This window comes from Pectinophora gossypiella, chromosome 23, assembly GCF_024362695.1.
Source record: "Pectinophora gossypiella chromosome 23, ilPecGoss1.1, whole genome shotgun sequence".
Lineage (NCBI taxonomy): Eukaryota > Metazoa > Arthropoda > Insecta > Lepidoptera > Gelechiidae > Pectinophora > Pectinophora gossypiella.
The window spans coordinates 7,005,752-7,028,981 of record NC_065426.1 but is presented as its reverse complement, the minus strand read 5'-3'; the positions used below and the strand labels follow the sequence as shown (position 1 = coordinate 7,028,981).

General features: G+C 36.3%; 1 protein-coding gene across 1 annotated transcript in view; it reads left to right on the top strand.

Annotated features, from left to right (window-relative positions):
• Positions 1-23,230, top strand: part of LOC126377558 (uncharacterized) — a 111,155-nt gene that overhangs the window by 59,074 nt on the left and 28,851 nt on the right. Inside the window, exons 2-4 of the mRNA XM_050025355.1 lie at positions 2,698-3,033; positions 5,665-6,161; positions 17,108-17,209. Of these exons, the coding sequence (XP_049881312.1) occupies positions 2,826-3,033; positions 5,665-6,161; positions 17,108-17,209 (807 nt within the window). The 5' untranslated portion in view covers positions 2,698-2,825. The remainder of the gene's footprint in view (positions 1-2,697; positions 3,034-5,664; positions 6,162-17,107; positions 17,210-23,230) is intronic.

Below are 23,230 nucleotides of genomic sequence, written 5' to 3'. Positions count from 1 at the left end.
ATAAAAATAGCACATATATATTTTTTTTGGTTGGCTTAATAAAATACTAGAGAAGCGTAGTGAAGTTTGCTCCATTTCATTTTGTCAATACAAAATTTCCATTTTCCATACAAACTTATACTTATCTTACAGATATAAACGAGCAATTAATTAAATCTACATCATATTCCAGTATGCTAATCCAACATGGAAGGGAAGCAACTGGGCTGGTAGCCAAACTAATAATCGGAGTAGCAATCCGCTCAAAAGCTTTTGGCATGGATTAAATACTAATGAGATGCATCACAGTATTACCAGAACTGACGGTTGTGACGTAACATCCAAAGTACTATTTGCCACTAGCGATCAATGTCAATAAGGGATTTTCCAGGCTACGTTCACCAAAAACAGTACAGGTGGCGTTGTACAGCTTTAACGTGACAATTACCTATTTTCCTTATCCTGTGGGTTGTGAGGTGGAATACTAGGGTTATTACTGAGCCGCCAAAGGCCTCTGACATGGCTCATGTAACGACTACATGATTACATATTATGTACCTACATCAGGACCAACGGCTCCATATGCCTTTCGAAGCACAGATTATCTTACTTTCGGAAAATCAGGTGATCAGCCTGTAATGTAATAACCAAACTAGGGAAAGTGATTTTCGTGACATGTCCCCACTGGGGTTCAAACCCGAGGCCTCCGGATCGTGAGCCCAACGGTCAACCACTGGACCACGGAGGCCGTTTTACCATTACCCGGGTACAAAATTATTCCAAAATACAACGTATTGGCAGGGGCATAATATCGTCGTTGCCAATTTAAAAGCTCATATGTGTCGCCCTCACCAAATTTCTTTTTTGTCAGAATCGAATAGTATTTTGCTCCTAAAACATTCAGTACAAACTTTTATACGTAAATATCAATTGTCTTTTAATATTTTTAACACACAGTCATACAAATAGTTTTTTTTTTTAATTTCTGTAAAATTTACCCGATTGCAACATAATAGATTTTAAATTGGCAACGACGATAGATAATAATTGTTGCTTGATGATTCACATTATGTTAGAATTATGTTGCTTCTCTTCAGATCAGAAAAATAACAATAAGCGCTGAATGAGGGAAATCATTGACCATGCTGGTCTGCAACTAAGTCGTTTAATATCCGCTGTGAAATTACATTTAAGTATCTTTTACTTACATAATACTCGCCGATAATCCTTACGGAACAAACTTGGAACTTTACTTGAAGGTATATTAAATCTTACAAACCCATTTGGCTAAAAACTACTTAAATATTAAAGTTGATTTGTATCGATTTTCCCTTGTTGAGTTAGAAATAGAAACTTTAAATATTTAAATAGCTATTAACCTGACTTTGAGTTATTGGTTTGAACTTAAATTGATTTAAAATTGAATGTACGTACTTAAGTTATTTTTAACGAGGACGCTATTAATCAACTTGATTAGACAAAATTAAAATATAATTGTTAATGAATAAGTAGGTCACGACATTTAAAAAAAAAGGACTAGGAACCCACTACAGTTTTCGTCAAAAATGTAATTTATAAGCAGTCAAAGAAGTCTACATAAGTTTTGTCAAAATTTGTGTAGAACAAACAAATATGTTATATTGATGCTAATTTCTGTACAAAGCATCTTATTTTATTTTAAGTTATACCTGTCATTTTCGTATCCGCGGAAAAAGAAAGGGACGGGTAATGGACGGGTATAAAATTTATGGAACACATGTCAATTTTAGGCACATAAAAATCCTTCCAAAATGTTATATTGGCAGAATTAAGTGGACAGCACCTGTCAAACGGGTTGCATATGAGCGAGATGCCTTTTTTATTCGCCCGGGTTATTCATTTTTAAATTAGCAGTTACAATCATCCGTCCCTTTCCTTGTCTTGTGATAAAATTAGATTGTGCCTGTAGGAATCGGGGCCATTATGAACATTAGTGCAAATAACAACTATCCTTAATTTAACTCAGCCTTGTGACGCTGATGAGCCTCCGTGTACTAAGTGATTGGAGCATTCGTTTTATGAGTTGGAAGTTCACAGGATACGTCTGCAAAGCCGTCCTTTAAATCCCTTGGTGTCCTCACATTTCCCTCCATAGTTGTGATGCAGGTAGCCACTTACGTTCGCTGTAACCTAGACCAGTACACAACATCGAAGGATGCTCATGGACGTAAACTGCGGAACTGTAATAGGCTGGGGTGTTCAACATAGACTTGCCAAGTCTGACCGGCTGATCACGTCTTGAGCCCGGAGGCGTACAAACTACAGACACACCGCACTCACACGCGGTGTGTCACTGACGCACCGTCATTGCCCTGTTTTAAATCTCGACACAAACGCTGGCTTCTTGAGCATGCGTTCTATAATTATAACGAATTTATTTCATAATTTATTTTAATATTTTAGAATGACTTCTTTATTTTAATGTGTAATGAATGATACCTATTAAACTATTCTACTACTAGAATGTAACACAACAAGAATCAATGTAGAATGAGGATGTAGAATGTATAACAATGTATGATAAATACAAATAAATATATGAATATGAATATAACCTAGAATAAATACGATATATGAGATCTAATACGAATTATTATGAATAAATGAAAATGACGTTGTGTCTGTGTGTTTCTATAGACTAAAAGAATTATTTCTCAAACCAATTATCTTTCTTTCCAGAATGCCCCGCGAGAGAAACTCAGCTTCGGTCCACCCCCAGAGGTAGCATCACCAACAAAATGACAATAAACCTTAGTGAAAATAAAAAATGTAACGTGTCCATGTGATGAACATTTAGTGCCAAAACAATGTTTTGCTGTAAACAACTCAAATTACTGTACGCGACAATCATGTTACTACTTGAAGCTGAACTGTTGGTGAACACCAGTGCTATGGAGAAGTCCACCATATTTACTCAAAATGCTGACGATTTGAAGTCTTTGGAGCTTTGCACATCAAGGAATCAGCAGAGACTAGGCAGTGTCTTCGGGAACTTTACGCGACATCACAAAAAAGGTAATTGTCTTTTTTCTTAATTATTTTAAAATGATCTCACTTCGTGGAGGACTATGCTCTGTACCTCTGCGGTTGATTTAGAGGAGGCCTGTGTTCAGCAGTGGGACGTATATAGGGCTATTTATTATTATTTTATAATATTGTGGCGGACCCAACTAGTTGGCCACCTAGTTCCGCTCACATGCAACAGATGGCGCCACATTCAATAATACAGTCTTCAAGCAGTTGTGAAACGCGATATCAAAGTTTACACAGCAAGACGCATATATACAACTTTCAACACAACACTGTTGGATCGTCGATCCCTAGTCACACTACCAACTCGTGACTAGCGGGGTACTATAAAGATACTGTATTCATCTTAATGAACTGAATATCTATGTTGAACAGACTGAAGTATTTTTAATTTACTTAACACATACAAAATGCTCATACGTTTTAGGTAACGAAGCTATAAAAGTAATATACGCTAGGACGATGATGATGAACAGAAGAATATTAATAACCTAGTGTCAAGCCTGCTTATTAAGTTCTCAAGCCTTCTGTATTATTCAGTAACGCACCTCTACCAAGCTCAAAAGGAATTATAATGTAGCAAGTATATGAAGACGTGTAGAGACTTTTGAGATTATATAGAATTTTACTAATAACTAAGAACATATATACTACATTTAGGTAATTTTAGTACCAACATAACTTTCAAACAACCCTGAATTGACACTCTTGTTAATAGAGTAGGTGACTGAGTCAAAGATCAATCCTAGAACGCTAATACCTATTGAAACAGATACTGTTTTCAATTAAATTAAACAATCATCACTAATTTAAGAGCCACGCTCTTGTCGGTGTAGCATTCTCCATTCTTGTCTATCAAAGACCAATTCCGTCACCTCCTCATAAGACACGATGTTCGCCTTCTCTTTAATCTGTTCCATGTAAGCTCTTCTTGGTCTTCCCCTTCTTCTCTTTCCTTGTAGCTTCTCTTCTATGATGTTTTTTTATAATTCGTCATGTCTCAAAAAGTGTCCAATCATCTTGTCTCTTCTGTCCTCAATAACTTTCAATATTTGTCTCTTTTTCCCTTACTCTTACTAGAACTTCCTCATTAATAACTCTTTAAGTTCAACTTATTCTATTATAAATATATTCTATAATAATTATATTATAAAATAAACAATACAGATTAAAATTTAAACAAAAAAAACACTTGTCTCTTTGAGTATTTTTCTTTACGTCATAGTTTTATATTTTCATACAAAATCCTTAAAAAGGCGATTTGACTTTTCGACAAAACTATCTTTTGACTATATTGTCAACTAGCCCAATACAAGGATAATTTATGTAACAATTTAGAGAGAAAACTAGATGGTGTCTACTGGTATCAGCACCAATATGTTACTTACTTAAGTAAATAAATAGTATGCGAAGTGAGTTATGACGACATCATTCACGTCCTTTTTTAATTAAACTTTCGAACACCGAGGTCGAACCGTACTAGCATGCTGTTTATAATTATGATATACATATTATATAATGCAATTTCTTTGATACGTCAACTTTACTAATTAAAGCGATCATTACAAAGCAACCTTAATTGGAAAATAAAATTTAACGAGTAAAGTTACAATTTTAAGTACTTTAGTACAATAAAAGTTGAATACGGAAGTCATCGCGTAAATAACTCCGAAAGAACTTTCAAATTTCCAAATTATTTAAGTGAAAAGGAAAATACCGTGAAATTGTAAATCATTAAAAGTGTAACATAAAAGGAAAAAGTAATTGCTATAAACAGAAAAGTGAATAAAAAGGTAATAGAAAAAATTAAAACCCGCTATTATTATATTACTTGTACAAAATTTTCCTGTACCCAAAGGTTGCCTGGAAGAAATTGCTGCATGAGCAATAAGGCCGCCTGTTGTGCTTTTCTGTATATGTTATCCTTATCTCTGTATTTTGTGTCCATTGTGCTCAATAAAGTATTTTATTTATTTATTTAAAACATTAACATTTTTATCAATTAAGGAAACCATTGGTCTAATCCAATTCCCATAATGTAACAACACTTTTTATGTTAAAATGACCGTTTGTTTCACAAAATGAATAAAAACATTCTAGGCACTCTTTAGGCACCCTTTAAGTATGTGAATGTTTATGTAGTAATACTAAATTTTAAAATCCTGCATTAATACTTACTCATCATCATCAGCCCAATAACGTCCCCACTGCTGGGGCACGGGCCTTCCCTATGGATGGATAGGGAGATCGGGCCTTAAACTATCACGCGGGCCCAGTGCAGATTGATGGTTATTAACGACTGCTAATGCAGCCGGGACCAACGGCTTAACGTGCCTTCCGAAGCACGGAGGAGCTCGAGATGAAACTTTTTTTTTGTGGTCTATGACCGGCCTTTGCGAAAGTTGCTTATCCGAGTTGCCACCGAGCTCCTCGTGCGCCACCTCTATCATTTAGAAATTAATACTTACTTAAAGAGTATATTGGACGATGGACAAAAAAAGTGATTACAAGATTCTGTAGCCTGTGTAATTTAATGGTATCAGCCTACTCGAACTTATAACAAAGATTTTTAACAAAGGTACTGTTGAAATCAATGTTTTTTTTTGTTGTTCACAGGTCACAGAAGAAGAACAACAACCACGTCGACACAAACAACAATGATCTACACAACAACAGTGGAAAATGATGAAGAAACAACAGAAGCACAAACCACAACAGAATACGTGATAGCAACAGGATTGACATATCCAAAACTACCAAAACCTCTGCGACTATCATCATCTATATTAGACTCAGAGTATGAAAATGTACATAATATAGATAATATTATAGAGAGTGAAGTAAATGAACTAATAAGTCGAGAAAGACATAGAACGAAACACCACAATAGAGGGAAAGAGGTTGTTGAAGAAATAGATGATAGCTCTCTATCTAAAAGTAGGAATAAAGTTAAGAAAATGTACAGAGACTCAGCAGGTTCGTCTGCTAATAAGTTAAGTGGTAAAAATGTTAAGAGTGGTATATTTTTGACTGAGAATTGCACAACAGTTATTGCACAGATTGGAACAACAGCAATACTGCATTGTGAAGTTAGTGATATTACTGAAAATACGGTGAGTTTTTTTTTTATTTTTCTTCTTCGTCTATCGTGTGGGTTGTGAGGTGGATTACCAACCCCATCAACCCTGGTGTCAGGGTTATTATTGAGCCGCTATAGGCCCCTGACATGGCTTATATAACGACTACTTAATTATATTGGTAAATTAGTAACCGGGACCAACGGCTTAACGTGCCTTCCAAAGCATGGATCATCTTACTTTTTGGACAATCAGGTGATCAGTCTGTAATGTCCTAACCAATCTGGAGATCACAATGTGATTTGTATGTTAAGTCCCAACCGGGATTTGAACCCAGGACTTCCGGAAGTGAGCCTAACGCTCAAACCATTGGACCGCGGAGGCTGTATGTATTTATTTTTCAAGTTATATTTTTATCATAATATATTATCATCATAGGCCCCAAACGTCTATTTCAAATGATATGTTATAACATCATTGTTGCGAATTGTGATTCTGTGTAATATATTTTTTTTTTTTTCCCCTACTGTGTTTGTATTGTTACTGTGGTGTCCTCTAATAATAAATACTTTCTTTCTTTTCTTTCTTTCTAATTGGTGCACTTTTTTCATGCCTGTACAAGCCAATTTTCGAATAAAAAATAAAAATTGTGATAAATTCCGGATTTTATCGTAACACCTATATTGTGACTAGAAACAAGTTTTTTTTTTTCTTTGGCGTGACTTATTGTAGATTTGCCGCAGGTGGCATTAACTACTTGGCCGGACAATGGGGAGCGCTAAAGGCTCTCACCCGGTACTAGAAACAAGCAACCTCTTACTAATTTAATGGGTTATGTTGTAATAATATTCACATAGGTACACTCAATGTTATTGCAAGTTTGTAGGATTGGGCACATATATAATATATTAATGTATATTCCATCCTTAAAAATATCATATTAACGTCTTATCCCTTCTAATGGTCCAATTAATAACGAATTCATGTAATAGTTGTGAACTCAAGCATCACGGATAAAAACAAAACTGAACTAAAAGGAATTGATAATTAGTTGTTATTAAAGTGCATTTTCAATTTCAGTTTGTGAAATAGCGTACAGGCGCTTTTAGCAAGATTGCACTGTTTCTTTCAAGCAGCACTAAGAGTGATATTAAGAGTGAAATTGAAATTGTAATTTTTTATTTTTTTTTATTGTTTTTCATGTTCATAGTCTTATTTTTCTTTTTGTTTCTTTTTTCATTCATTGTTTATTTTTGTGTTATATTAGTTTTTATATTGTCTTTTTTTCTCGTCATACAGCGCATTGGATTACACTGTAATGTTGTATGTACCTTTTTATAAAATAAATAAATAAAAAAAAAAAATTACTTATTAAATTAAATAAAGCAATTCTCACATAACTTAGAAATAAAACACTTCCAATACGTCACATCGAAGCAAAGTCTATTTTGAATAGATTTTATGTAATTTTGATCCTACTGTGGTTCACTGGGTTTCTTCCCAACCGGGGAACACCGGTTCGAACCCCGGTATTGGACTTGCACCAATGAGTTATTAATTTATCGTAAGTGCAGTTTTCACTGGCCTTCCCTATGGATGGATAGGGAGATCGGGCCTTAAACCACCACGCGGGCCCAGTGCGGATTGGTGGTTATTAACGACTGCTAATGCAGCCGGGACCAACGGCTTAACGTGCCTTCCGAAGCACGGAGAAGCTCGAGATGAAAACTTTTTTTTTTGTGGTCACCCATCCTATGACCGGCCTTTGCGAAAGTTGCTTAACTTCAACAATCGCAGACCGAGCGCGTTTACCGCTGCGCCACCGAGCTCCTCTACTGTTTACTTATTGGAAAATAAACGCGAACTTTTGCAGACCATCAAAAAGAGAAAAGTTGCATATTTAGGGCATATGCTAAGACACGAAAGGTACCAACTGCAGCTACTAATGGGCTGTGTGCCTGTGCCTGCAGTTTTCACTGACACAGTTGGCTTAATCATTATAAGAATAAGAATAAAATAAATTTATTGCCAGTAACAATTGAGCGCGAATTGACTCCTCCTTTCCTGTGGCATATATAGACGGCGATACGGCTTATCACCTGTCACGTTGGTCTAATAATAAATAATAATAATATATCTTCTTCTTCAGGTGCCTCTCCAACTAGTGGAGGTTGGCCATCAGCTCTGAAAATGTATTCTTATCTCCCGCGAGGCGGAACAGTTCGACCGCACTCGCGATCCCGGTCCACTCCCTGATGTTACGCAACAAGGACTTCCTCCTCTGACCCACTCTTCTTTTTGCTGCGACTTTGCCCATCATTATGAGTTGCAGTTGGTACCTTTCGTGTCTTAGCACATGCCCCAAATATGCAACTTTTCTCTTTTTGACGGTCTGCAAAAGTTCGCGTTTATTTTCTTATAAGTAAACAGTAGAGGAGCTCGGTGGCGCAGCGGTTAACGCGCTCGATCTGCAATTGTTGAAGTTAAGCAACTTTCGCAAAGGCCGGTCATAGGATGGGTGACCACAAAAAAAAAGTTTTCATCTCGAACTCCTCCGTGCTTCGGAAGGCACGTTAAGCCGTTGGTCCCGGCTGCATAAGCAGTCGTTAATAACCACCAATCAGCACTGGGCCCGCGTGGTGGTTTAAGGCCCGATCTCCCTATCCATCCATAGGGAAGGCTCGTGCCCCAGCAGTGGGGACGTTAATGGGCTGGTGATGATGATGATGATGAAGTAAACAGTAAGCTTGGTGAGGTGAGGGTACTTGGAATATAGTCGTGAGCTTATGTTATGTTTTTAGATTTGATATGTATTTTGGAAAAGTAATAAGCAAATGTAAAAAGGCCTCTTTCAACCAAATATAAAACTGCTTTAGCACTAAGTCCAATAAAGATTTATTTAGCAAATACTTCTCCGTTGTAAGTCCCCAGATAAGCCCTGTTTCTTTAGATTCAGACCCTGTCTAATATTTCTTCGAAAAGCAGTAAAGAGGGGCTTGTCTTTGAGAACTTTATAATGGACTGTTTGATAGTGGAAAGACTTTAAAATTGCATTATAAACTCTATTAAGAGAACTATGAAACTGCTTGGAAATTCTTTCTAATTTCTTGGGTTATCGTTATGGACCTAATGGGTATCTGATGAATATAGTACAGAATATGAAATTGAATGCAAAGAGGCGAGAGGACCTGGATGGAAAGCGGTCACCACCGCTTATGACCATTTGCAGCAGGTTATACAGAATGTTCTATCTATCTATCTACTCAACTAAATTTTATTATTTTATATAGGTAGTTCTTTTATTTATTTATTTTGTTAGAACGCAAAATTTTCCTGTACCCAAAGGTTGCCTGGAAGAAATTGCTGCATGAGCAATAAGGCCGCCTGTTGTACTTTTCTGTACATGTTGTCCTTATATCTGTATTTTGTGTCCATTGTGCTCAATAAAGTATTTAATCTATCTATCAACCTGTATCCAACAACTGTTGGGTATAGGCGTCTTCTCTTTCACGCCATCCTTTCCGGTCCTGTGCAAGTCTCATCCATTGCAGGGTCACATCGTAACTAAAACTTTGAGCCATGATTCAGAATATTCTGAGTTGATATCAAGTGGGAAGTATGGAACTGAAAATAACAAAAAAGAACACTAAAAGCATGAATTTTCCGACAGCAAATTCCACTTGATATCAACATACGATATCAATATAGATATACGGTTTTTTTTCACCGAAGATTTGACAGGTCTGGTTTTTTACAAAAGCGACTTCCTGTCTGACCTTCCAAACCGCGAAGGGAAACCAGGACAATACAGGTTAGGTCGCACACACCAGAAAATGCATTTCTCGGGAATGTGGGTTTCCTCACGATGTTTTAATTTTTTTTTGTTGAAGTTCTCAATAAGATATCTGACATAATATATTTACAAATGGTACAGCCTTAATAAATACAGGGTGTTGGTGACATCGTAACTAATACTTACGGGAATGATTCATTTACCGTAAGTGCTGTGTGTACGCATGTAATTGGCAAGCATATATACCAAGTATTTCTTTTTAAAATGCTTATAGGTATTGCTGTATGTATACATAAATAAATAATGATTCAACTCATTGGAATTTTCCTGTCGGAAGTCTGAAAATTCATTTCAGTTTCATAAGTTTGCGGCGGACCATTCCACTTGATATCATCCCTCAAAGTTTTCGTTACGATGACGTATACTTGGTCCAAAATACTTGATAAATTTATTCACCTGCTAAATCCAAATTAACCTCACTAAATCCAAACGTTAATTACTTAATTAATACGAAACCGCAGAGATATTTGTATAAAGGAAAATTTTCGACTCGTGATTTAGATTTATATTCGTATAATTTTAGCCGCTCGTTGTATGAACCTTTGAGAATATTTTAAATATTTATTAGTACTTAAACTCTAGTTTATTTATAAGGCTTTCTATTTTTGAAAGAAATATAAATTGAAAATACAAATGAATTGAAAAAGTGTGTTGACTGACTTCTTATATCAAGCTTTTTTATGACTACTATAATAATTTGTTTTGAAATGATAATTATAATATTATCTACAAAGTTGAAATAAACGAAACAAAAAAGGAAATATATATTACGCTGTAGTTCAGCTATGTTACAAACAGAATTTGTAATATTTTCATATTTAATGTTAATTTTTCACAAGGAAAAGTAGTTACTAACAGATATTTTTATTCAAAAACTTTATGCTTTCCGCTAAATAACAGTTTGCTAAACCTTCAATAATATATATTTTTTTTTATTTTCATCTATCATTTTTGTTTTCTTGTTCTTTTTTTTAAATGTAGTTAAGTACATTTTACAAAGATGCTAGTCTCAATAACAGTTAACTTGTTATATATTAGGTATATTTAGGCAAAGTGCAATGAATTCCCAACAAAATATTCTTCTATCGTGTGGGTTGTGAGGTGGATTACCAACCTCATCAACCCTGGTGTCAGGGTTATTATTGAGCCACCAGGGGCCCATGACATGGCTCATGTAACGATTTCTCAATTACATCAGTAAGTAGTAACCGGGACCGACGGCTTAACGTGCCTTCCGACGCACGGATCATCTTACTTTCGGACAATCAGGTGATCAGCCTGTAATGTCCTAACCAAACTAGGGATCACAAAGTGATTTTTGTGATATGTCCCCACCGGGATTCTAACCCAGGATCCTCACAACAAAACAAAATATTAAAGACAAACCCTACCTTCCTAGCTGCATCACTTAAATTAATGTCCCATCAGATTTTTCGTGACCCTAATTTTTTACTCCTTCCAAACATTTGTTTCGAAATTCTTAATCTTTTGTACAAACTTAACTTCTGACGTGGTTAATTTATCAATTCTCCTTAATTAATTGTAACCCTTTTCTGTCTTGGTATTTAGTGTCTTGGATTTTATTGTCTGTAGAACAAACAGTAGGTAATTTCTCAATTTCTATCTTATTTTAAACATTTTTTTATTTCCTAGTTTGGTTAGGACATTGCATTCTTCTACCGTGTGGGTTGTGAGGTGGAGTACCAACCTCATCAACCCTGGTGTCGGGGTTACTATTGCGCTCCCAAAGGCCCCTGATATGGCTCATGTAACGACTACTTACTTACATCAGTAAGTAGTAACCGGGACCAACGGCTTAACGTGCGTGATAGAAGAAGATTGCATTCTGATCACCTGATTACCTGAAGGTAAGATGATCCTATGGATGCTATGGAAGGCACTTTATGCAGTTGATCCAGGCTACTATTTATCTATATATAGTCATTACAAGAGCCATGCCAGTCGTTGCTTCAATAGTAATCCTGACACCAGACTTGTTGAGGTCATTGACATCACAGCCCACACAAGAGAATGCTATTTACATAGGTATATGAGAGCATGTTAAACACATTGTCTGTTATAATGTTCTATTTTAGGAAGGGTAGAATCTCTCGGTATGTTTGTACGATTTGCTCAGCAAAGCAAGCAGCCGCACGCGTTATATACCTTTTTTCAATTCCAGTTCAAAGGAACTATTTATTTATATACTGTTGCAAATAGAAAATCTCGAAGGTAACGAAAGAACTACTGAAAATTTAATGAAATATTCGAAGCCATTTCTTGATAAAAGTCTGCTCTAAGGTACAAGTTGGAATGAATATTAAAGGACTGAAACGCGACGGTACTAATGCCAAAGAAAAGGCGAGAAATTGCACTCAGGGAGTTTTGTTATGTTAATTAGTTTAATTATTTCGACTTCTCCTGCGCTTTGAATCTGTGGTGTTGGAACGATCGTTGTGATTCTAAAGAATTAAATCAAAGCGTTGAAAGTTTTGTTTCTGGTTTTCATTTGTTTTGTGAAAGAAGCGAAAGTAGTTTCAGGATTGTAGTAATTGTAATTGGGCCCACCTTAAAGTAAAATGTGCGTAAATGTAGAAAAAGTTACAACAGGCAGTAAAACTATTGCAAGATGAACTGAGTACCCACGCTTCATCGAGCTTTCTGTTAGAGACACGTGACGAGCCGTATCGCCTTTTATTACGTTATTACTTTATATTTTTACGTCAGGTTTTAAAAAAATAAAAAATGGAAAAAAAGATAAAATAAAACAATGACAAGCATTTATGATTTTTCGATTCCTCCGGCATCTAACAAAGAAGTTGGATTATGCAGAATTTAATAAAATTAAATGTTTTTATTTTGTTTTTCGCTTTGTTTGAGATGTCCGGAATTATAATTATTAGTATGTTGTAATTTATAATTTTTAACATTATTTAATTATTATAATGATGTCAATAAATATTGCTCACCTGAAAAGGTAAACTATACTATTAGCACAAGGCCTGCTTTTTGTTAACCTATACTTATACAATAAATGATGACTGTTTCAGCTGCTATAAGTTGATAATGTCTAGAATCAAAAATTTTCAAACGCTGAAAGTGTGTATAAGAAAGTGTGTAAAGTGTGTGTGTAGTGTGTGTAAGAATTTGGTAGCCAAGCAAAGTTCAATCCAATTATTAAATGATAGGATTCAATTTTGCTTGGCCGTCAAATACCTTCGTCGCTTGTTTATTTTCATTAATAAACAAAGCTCCCCTTCAAAACGATTTTTGAAATCAGAAATGTAAACAAAAGACATGGCCTCACGCTCCCATACTTAGTGAGGCCTCAAACCACAGACCGTAATTCATGAGGCTTAGACTTACATCACAACCATATATTCTAGCCTGAACCCCTGGCTAATAAACTAGGTCGAATTGAGCTTCACAAATTGGGCCTTTCAATGTTTAGATAAAATTCGCCGCGCAATGAAAAGGCAGCATTTATCATGTCAGCCTCAATTTCGGTCTCGTCTGAAAACCTTTTTTTGTATTATTCCGCGAGTATTTCTTATTTGAATATGGAATATTAAATTATCTCTCTTCAGCCGTACTGGGAATTAAAGTCCTGTAAATAAGTTTTATGGTTTTAGCTGTTTCTCATCACGAGCTTGTCATAAGTGCCAGCTAAGGGGATCTAGTCACTTCCAACATGTACCATCTAATTAAACTTATTAAAAGATTAACATTTAGTTAAACGATGAATTAAGTATGTTCCTCTAGTTATCACAGAACTATTTGTAATGTATACTTTGATTAAAAAAAAAATGGTTTCCATCGCAGTTTCTTGACATTTCTACTCTTCAGCCACATACATACATAAACTCATGCCCGTATTCCCCGAAGGGGTGGGCAGAACTACAAATAATCAAAAAAAACTATGTGCAGCCACTTTTGATGCATAGTCCTAAGGTGGATAATGATAAACCGTATGATGATAGGGGATCAGCCTATCGCTCTTACAGATGATCCATCATGTTCAGTACGCTGTCCCTTTGTCGCTTTTTACGACATGCACGGGAAGATAAGCAGCTGAACGCATTCTATATTTTTTCTTTACTCCCAGTCCAGAAGAGGTGATACTACTCCTCAGCAACACTTTGAAAAAAACATAGATTTAGAAAAATAACTACCTTTATTTATTTATTTATTTGTACACAATAGAACACAGAAAGAAACACACAAAGAAATCAGACAGTACAGGTAAGCTTATCTCTAAAAAAGAGATTTCTTCCAGCTGACCTACTACGTGATAAGGAGACATGCAGTGTATAATATACTACAGATAGACATACCTACATACGCGTACAAATCTTCAACATTACCTTCAACATTTCTGAATTTCTTTATCTATACCGTCATTATGCCGAAGCCTATGCTTATTCGCCTATTATGGCGAATTTCGTATGGACAGGATGACGACCCAATGGTGTAATTTCCGGCCAAGTAGTTTTAATGCCATCTAGCATTAGGCAAATCTACAATAAGTCACGGCAAAAAAGAGTGGTGTAACGGTGCACATGGTCGTCCCGGCTTGGCAATAACTACGGGTTCAAATCTCATCCGAACCAGACATTTTCGGTTGGATATCCTGAATATAATCTCTCTTAGACGGCCTCCGTGGTCCAGTGGTTGAGCGTTGTGCTCACGATACGGAGGTCCCGGGTTCGAATCCCGGTGGGAACAAATCACAAAAATCACTTTGTGATCCCTAGTTTGGTTAGGACATTACAGGCTGATCACCTGATTGTCCGAAAGTAAGATGATCCGTGCTTCGGAAGGCACGTTAAGCGGTTGGTCCCGGTTACTATTTACTGATGTAAGTGAGTAATCGTTACATGAGCCATGTCAGCCTTTGGCACCAGGGTTGATGATGCTGGTATTCCACCTCACAACCCACACGATAAGAAGATCTCTCTTAGAACGCTATTATACGTGTGGCTTTAAGTTGTCATTTGCATCTCTGTCCAGACCAATAGATATTACAGGCGTCAAGGTCTGCCTGAGACGTTTTTAGAACTCGGTGCTAAGGTACCTAAAAATGATTAATTGCTTCTTATTGTGGTGTAATTTTGCCTTGGATGGCATTCACAAATTGGTCGGACAAAAGACGCGACGGGGTCACTCACCCGGTACCACGTACAAATGTAATTAATCATTTTATATATATATTATTTTAGTACACACACAGCACAGGCTAAACCAATGATTGTCGAATTTATTTTTGAATTCATGTTTGGAACACAAATGATTATCACGTGCTCAGCGGTGAAGGAAAACATAGGAAACCCACATTCGAGAAAAGCATTTTCGTAGGTATGTGACGTAACCTGTTTTGGTACACATTGTATTTTGGAAAAATTATGTACCCGAGTAATAAGAAAATAGGTAATTATCTCGTTAAAGCTGTACAACGCCATCTACATGGTTTTTCGTGAACGTAGCCTGGAAAGTCCCAATTGTATTTATTTATTTATTTGTACACAATAAAACAGACACAAGAAACACAAAGAAAACAGATAGTACAGGCAAGCTTATCTCTAAACAAAGAGATTTCTTCCAGCTGACCTACGTGACAAGAGAGACTTTCAACGTATAATACTATATTACTTAATTACTTATACTAATATAAAACAAAATATTAACCTAAACCTTCAAACCACATTTAAATAAATTATATATTATATAATATATATTTCATAAATATAATGTAAACATATTATACAGGGTGTTAGTGACATCGTAACGAATACTCAGGGGGATGATTCGGACCATGATTCTGAGTTAATATCAGGTGGAATTTTTCGTCGCAAAATTCATGATTTTTCTTTTAGTTTTTTTAAATTATTTTCAATTCTATACTTTTGCGATGGAAAATTCCACTTGATATTAACTCAGAATAATCAGCTGAATCATCCCCCTCAGTATTCGTTACGATGTCACTTACACCCCGCACAAGTACATACGGTAGCCATACAAGTAGGTATGGGTGTTAATGACACCGTAACGAATACTGAGGGGGGTGGTTCAGATCATGATTCTGAGTTGATATCAAGTGGAATTTTCAGTCTGAATATTTATGAAAATTTTTGTGTTTTTTTTATATTATTTTCAGTTCCATACTTTTGCGACGGAAAATTCCACTTGATATCATCTCAGAATCATGGCCTCAATCACCCCTCAAAGTTTTCGTTACGATGTCACTAACACCCTGTATACTTTCTATATTTTGGTTTATAAATATACACACTATACACAATATAATATATACCTAAATAAATAAGTAAATGCATACAAATACGGCTAATGCAAACTCAAGCAAGCAATTGTAATGTCTATACAGAATAGAGAAGACGGAATATTTTGTTCATTTCATTTTACGACTTTCATCAACGGAAAATTGTGACAGCGCGAACAATGCGGAAGAATTTGGATTTGACGACACTTTTATAGACCATTATTTTGTGATGGGCTGATCACCTGACATCATACTGTTTACCATAACATTTGAAATATTAGGATGTATCATAAGTGGTCGCAAGTCGAATTTTGATTAAATTCAAATATCTTTATTCAGTAGATAACATAGTTACATTTGGGTACTTTTCTAGGTCAACAGCCTCCGTAGTCTAGTGGTTAGAGAGTTAGGCCCACGATCTGGAGGTCCGGGTTCGATTTCCGATGGGAACATTGTCGAAATCACTTTGTCCTTTGTTTGGTAAGGACATTCAGGCTTGAATCACCTGATTGTCCGAAAAAGTAAAATGATTCCGTGCTTCGGAAGGCACGTTAAGCCGTTGGTCCCGGTTACTACTTACTGTTGTACGTAAGTATGTAGTCGTTATATGAGCCATGTGGGCCTTCGGAGACTCAGTAATAACTCTGACACCAGGGTTGATGAGGTTGGTTATTCACCTCACAACCCACACGATAGAAGAAGAACAAGACTACACATGTTTCAATCTCCTGGATTGTTAAGCTTGACAACTACTGGGGCAGGGGCGCGAAACCTTTAAAAAACCTCTGCCATTTTTAAACTCGCTCGAGCGAGCATTTTAATGCTGCTTTCTAAAAGGCTGTTTGTTTTCAGGTGACGTGGATAAGAAGGAAGGATTACTCCCTGCTTTCAGTGGGGCTTGTCACCTATAGCGCCGACAGCAGGTTTTTCTCGGCCCACGGGAGACATGTCAAGGTAACGGATTTACTTATAACTTTTTTATATTTAACCCTACCTTTAATATACCAAGGTGATTTTTCAAATAAAAATTCATTTTTTTTGCTTCAGATAAAAAGGTATTGATAGTATTAGTAACAAAAAACTAATTTATTAAACACACACAAAAATACATAAATAAATATTTTTTATTCAACTTAAATTAAAATTAATTAAATTAAAAACTTCGAAGAAATCACGGTCTAAAAAGTATGAAACAATAAAATAGGTATATTTCTCCACATACACAAATAGCGGTCATACACATAACCCACAGTTAGATAATTAAAACACATAGAATATTAGGTAGTACATAAAAAGAGAAAATTTTATGGAAAACGTTTGACTCGGATGGCATTTGAATATACAGCTCCTGTGAAGGCGGTACGAGCATGTCAACCTTTTTACACAGTAATGCAGGTTTAAATCGCGCTTGAATGAGACTTTTTTTGATTTAATTTTAGCTTTATTTAGAATTCGCTTTCAGTCTTCTATCGTGTGGGTTGTGAGGTGGACGACCAACCTCATCAACCCTTGTATCAGCGGCATCATTGAGCCGCCCCCATAGGCCCCTGACATGGCTCATGTAACGACTACGTACTTACATTAGTAAGTAGTAACCGGGACCAATGGCTTAACGTGCCATTTGAAGCAAGGGCCATCTTACTTTCGGTCAAACAGGTGATCAGTCTGTGATACTGTCAGTCTGTTAAACTAGGGATCAAAAAGTTATTTCTGTGATGTGTCCCCACCGAGATTCGAACTTGAAACCTCCGTATCGTGAGCCCGCTCAATCACAGGACCACAGACGTTGTTTTGAATAAAATAGTTAGTACATTGTTTTAATTTTACGCGATTATTATCATAATTAAAACACATAATAATGGGTTCTTACCGCGTTTAAAATAGGGATATGAGACACCTTTATCCCTACGTAGAGGGAGTCTCATATACCTATTTTAAACGCGGTAAAAACCCGTTATTATGTGTTTTAAACAGTTAGTAGTTTTGTAACACCTGGAATATTCGACTAAGTGAGTCAAGGCCTATCTCACGTGATTAATTAATAAGGTTTATTGCTGGCAACACGAGTTTAAAAGTATTATATAATTTAGAATATTTTTATATGGCAATATTATACCAAATCGATTGGCTGACGCCTCCAATTAAAGTGTAATTTTGTGTTAATAATAATTTGAATAATAAGTAACTAGTGACATAGAACAAACTCTTGGAAGTAAGAACCCTTGACCTCGTACCTTTTCTGTACTTAGTACTCATTATTACTTTATTTAAAATTAAAAAAATAATTCGAAAAGTAAAATGAGATTTATTTTTAATCATCATAGACTGGACTCTATTTTTCGATTAACATATTATATTTTATCTTTTACCCCCGACAAATAACCTATTATAGATTTAGCGAACACAATTTGAATTCAGAACAAAGTATTTTATTGATATTTTGTTCACGCGGGAATCACATAAAAAAAGTACGTTTTGAATTCAAAGTTTGACAGCTCTGCTTTTTATGGTATGGATTATAATAGTTATAATCATGGGTTTACGAATATATGAATAAAATATTAAAAAAAATGGAATAGATATTAGCACAATAAACGGTATTTCCTGCTACACAAACATGTCAGACGCGAAGATGACATCCTCGTTAAACTAAACGGGAGCTAAAGTTTGCAAATAGTTAGATCGGGCACAAAGGAATACTACTAAAGTGATATTGAACGGATTCAGGTATTTCAAATGCAGGCCATTTATTATTTTCTGAGAATTATACGTAGATATAAATACATATTCGGAGGAGCTCGGTGGCGCAGCGGTAAACGCGCTCGGTCTGCGATTGTTGAAGTTAAGCAACTTTCCACCACAAAAAAAAAGTTTTCATCTGGAGCTCCTCCGTGCTTCGGAAGGCACGTTATGCCGTTGGTCCCGGTTGCATTAGCAGTCGTTAATAACCACCAATCCGCACTGGGCCCGCGTGGTGGTTTAAGGCCCGATCTCCCTATCCATCCATAGAGAAGGCCCGTGCCCCTGCAGTGGGGACGTTAATGGGCTGGTGATGATGATGGTGATAAATACACACATAAAGCTGAGTTTGCACTCTGGGGAACACAGAGCTGTGGGCATCTGATCCTTCCACTTTTACACAAGTGCAGTATTAAATACTTCATTCCTAAAGTGAAAATCACTCACTGACCGACTGACTCATGCACTTATCAACGAAATCTCAGAGACAACAAATACTAGAATTTTGCATTTGGGTTTCTTTTAGGACTTATGCTCATTAAGACGGGGTTAAAAGGGGGGTTAAATTTGTCTGAAACGTAATTTTTTAAAGTTAGAAGCATAAGAATAGAGTTCCAGGTGGACGAAATCGCGGGAGAGGAGTTAGTTCATATATTCTTATATTATTGTTCATAATATTTTTTTTTATTTATTTGAAAATTGTGAGGGACGGACTGAAAAACAGCCCGAGAGATCACTGCGACCTTGTCAGATCTATTGTGTAAAATCCCTACATTTAAAAATCCTCCTCTAGACCGATCCGTTCGAAGAAATCCAACATCTTTTTGGGAGACAGCTCCATAACTACCTGGGGGTCCATTACGTGGCCCAAAAGTGTACGGCTTCTACTATGTATGATAGCCTCACAGCTGCACAGCAGATGTAGTGGCGTCTCATCTTCCCCTAAGCAGAATCTGCATAAAGGAAACTCGGTCAGCTCCATTATGTGTAGGTGCTTATTGAGCCTGCAATGCCCCGTGAGGGCTCTTATTAAAATATCCTAACCTGCCCCCGTTCATAATAATAATATATTCTTCATTAATCATGCACATTTTTGACACCACTTTTTATTCGAGCTACAAGAGAAAGTGTGTCAGGGCTCTTCGCAGATTTGTTCTGTTGTTTTACATAAAATTGGAATACTGTAAGCTTACGGCCTACAGAATACATTACCATAAAGGGGAGAAATATCATGTAGAGTATTTTATACGACATGTAAGAATTTGGGGTGACTACGGAGGTTAGGTATAACCAGACAACGGGCTTTAGGGTTTAATAATAAGGTTTTATGATCTATCTATCTATCTACTCAGCCTGTATTCACCCACTGCTGGGTATAGGCCTCCTCTCTTTCACGTCAGCCTTTCCGGTCCTGTGCAAGTCTCATCCATTGCTTTCCAGCATACCTCACAATGTCAGGGATCATCTTACTTCCTGACAATTAGGTGATCAGCCTGCAATTAATGTCCTAACCAAACTAGAAATCACAAAGTATTTTTTGTAATGTGTTCTCACCGGGATTCGCACCCCGGACCTCCGGATCGTGAGCGCAACGCTCAACCACTGGACCACGGAGGCCGTTGCGAAATACAGCGATCCAACAGCAACATACACGTCGTAAAATACTTCCCTGAAATGACAGAAACAGGCATAAAACTCATTGCTAAGGCGGCGTAACTCAAATCTTAATACCTGTTCATTACTCATGCCCTAGATTTGGAAGTGAAACGAGTCTTCAGGGTTCAGCGTGTTTCTTTGACACGTGAGCTGTAAAGCGGCGTGTCAAAATAATCGCTGCATATTTAGCTTCTGTGAAACTTTCACAAATTGCCCGGAAAACTGTTTCGCTCGCGTAGAATCTACAAGTTCTTTCCATTTTGTCTGCTAGTCAGGATCTATTCTCTCGTGTGGGTTGTGAGGTGGATTATCAACCTCATCAACCCTGGTGTCAGGGTTATTATTGAGCCACCAAAGGCCCCTGACATGGCTCATGTAACGACTACTTACATCAGTAAGTAGTAACCGAGACCAACGACTTAACGAATCATCTTACTTTCGGACAATCAGGTGTTCAGCCTGTAATGTCCTAAAGGGATCACAAAGTAATTTTTGTGGTACGTTTCCACCGGTATTTGAACCCGTGTCTCTCTGAGTAGGGCCATCGCAAAACAAATAGATCTTAAGTTCTTACCTATGTTTTATTAAAAGTCCATGAATATGTGATATCTATATACGTATGTTAGTGTCATACCACATCCTGTAGTGTGTTACTGTACACCTCTGCCTACTTTTTCGGGCTTTAGGCGTGATGCTATGCTGTTATAAAAAAAAATAGTTTATGCTTGAAAACGGGAGTATTAAACTCAGTTAAAATTCTCAAAGCTCAGAATGAATAAGATAAAAAACATGCGTTTAATGTTCACGTAAGATTCCAATAGCCTTTCTTCATGATTTTCCCGAAAGATATTCGATTCACTCGCAAACTTTCATGACTTTCAAACGTTCAAAGTCGGAGATAAGGACTGGTTGTTTCGTGTAATTTCCTGAAAACAACTGAGGTTTAATATTGAAAATTGGAAATAGGGTGCAGTTGTCTAACTTCCGAACAGTAAGTTGACGGTGTACTATACATTCCTATCTTACAAATATTTATAAATGTGAAAGGTTGTAAGTATGGATGTTTGGATGTTTGTTTGTTACTCTTTCACGCAAAAACTACTGAATGGATTTTAATGAAACTTTACAGTTATGTAGCTTATGCATCAGAATAACACACATAAACAGTAAATACCAACAGAAATACAAAATTTATTAATTACTTCACAAACAAGAACTTAACGAAATCACAACGAAGCTATATACAATACAATAAAGAATTTATGATTACATTTGAAGTTAGTGGGCAAGGCCAGAGCTAAGCAGTTTAGATATTGCTCTTGTCAAGATCTGGGATGCAATGCATCAGCGTAGAATAAAATGAGTTGTGAAATGGAATGAGAATTTCGAAATTTAAAATGACTGACGGTAAGAAGGAAAAGCCAGTTTTTTCAGAGTTTGTACTCTTCTACTCGTATGCAGCTTTCAGATCCGTTGAAATGACATTATGGTTCGTCGGTATTGATGGTCTTAACCAGAATTAGGCAAGTAAATAAAACCTCGAATAGCTCCTAACAGCTCTTCAGGAAAAGCCACCATTAAGATAATTAATTATAACTACATCAAAAGACCTTTTAAATGAATACACAACTCACATGAGGGAGAAACAACTTTAAACGACTATTAACCTTATTACCTAATTACATAACGAATAAGAATTGCTTTCACCTTGACCTATACCCACTTCATCAATAATACTTATTGACTTGTAATTGTGTCATTTTAATAATAAGTATAATTTAATCGTTTACTTTTCCGGACATGGCGTAAAAACAGACGTAGTAATTGTGTGCTTTCTAACATGATGAACTTTTACTGGTTGATGGGCTGATCACCTGTCACCATACGGTTAATCGCATCCATCCTAAAATTCCATTAACCAAATAGCCGTAATATCTGACTACCCCAATAAGGAATATAGTCGTGAGCAAATTTTTGTTTTGTTGGTTATTAAATGTCCTGATGATAAATATCTCTGTGCCCAACTCGATAGAGATCACGGGCGTGATTATCTGTTTGTTTTTAACGGAATTGGTTATACGGAACTAATTGGTTTTGCTACCTTACACCACATTAAATTTGCTACGCCGTAGTAAACGGCTACGAAGCGTAGCTACTACGAATATACGCTGGTTAATCCTTTACCATCGTAGACAAAATTCAATGGTTTGAATTAGTCAGTAAAATGCCTTATAGGGCTAGGTGATTGGGGTCAAGATTATTATTAAAATTCTAATTTAAAATCCAGTCAAAGATGTCTATAAAATTATCTCATTTTTCTTTATGTCTGAACAATAAAAGTAAACGTAATATTATAACGGTAAATTGATTACGTCACGCGTGTGTATTTCTTAGAAATACAATTTCTATAGAAATGTATCGTTTTGACATTTCGTAAAAAGTATCTCATTTGACTTTGTCCTCTATGCCTATTGTACTAAAAGTAAGCCGTCGTCGTCGTAAGCGCTGAATAAAAAATCCGTACGCTTTTATTAGTAAACGGGCATTATTATGTACAATTAAATTAAAGTTATATAATAT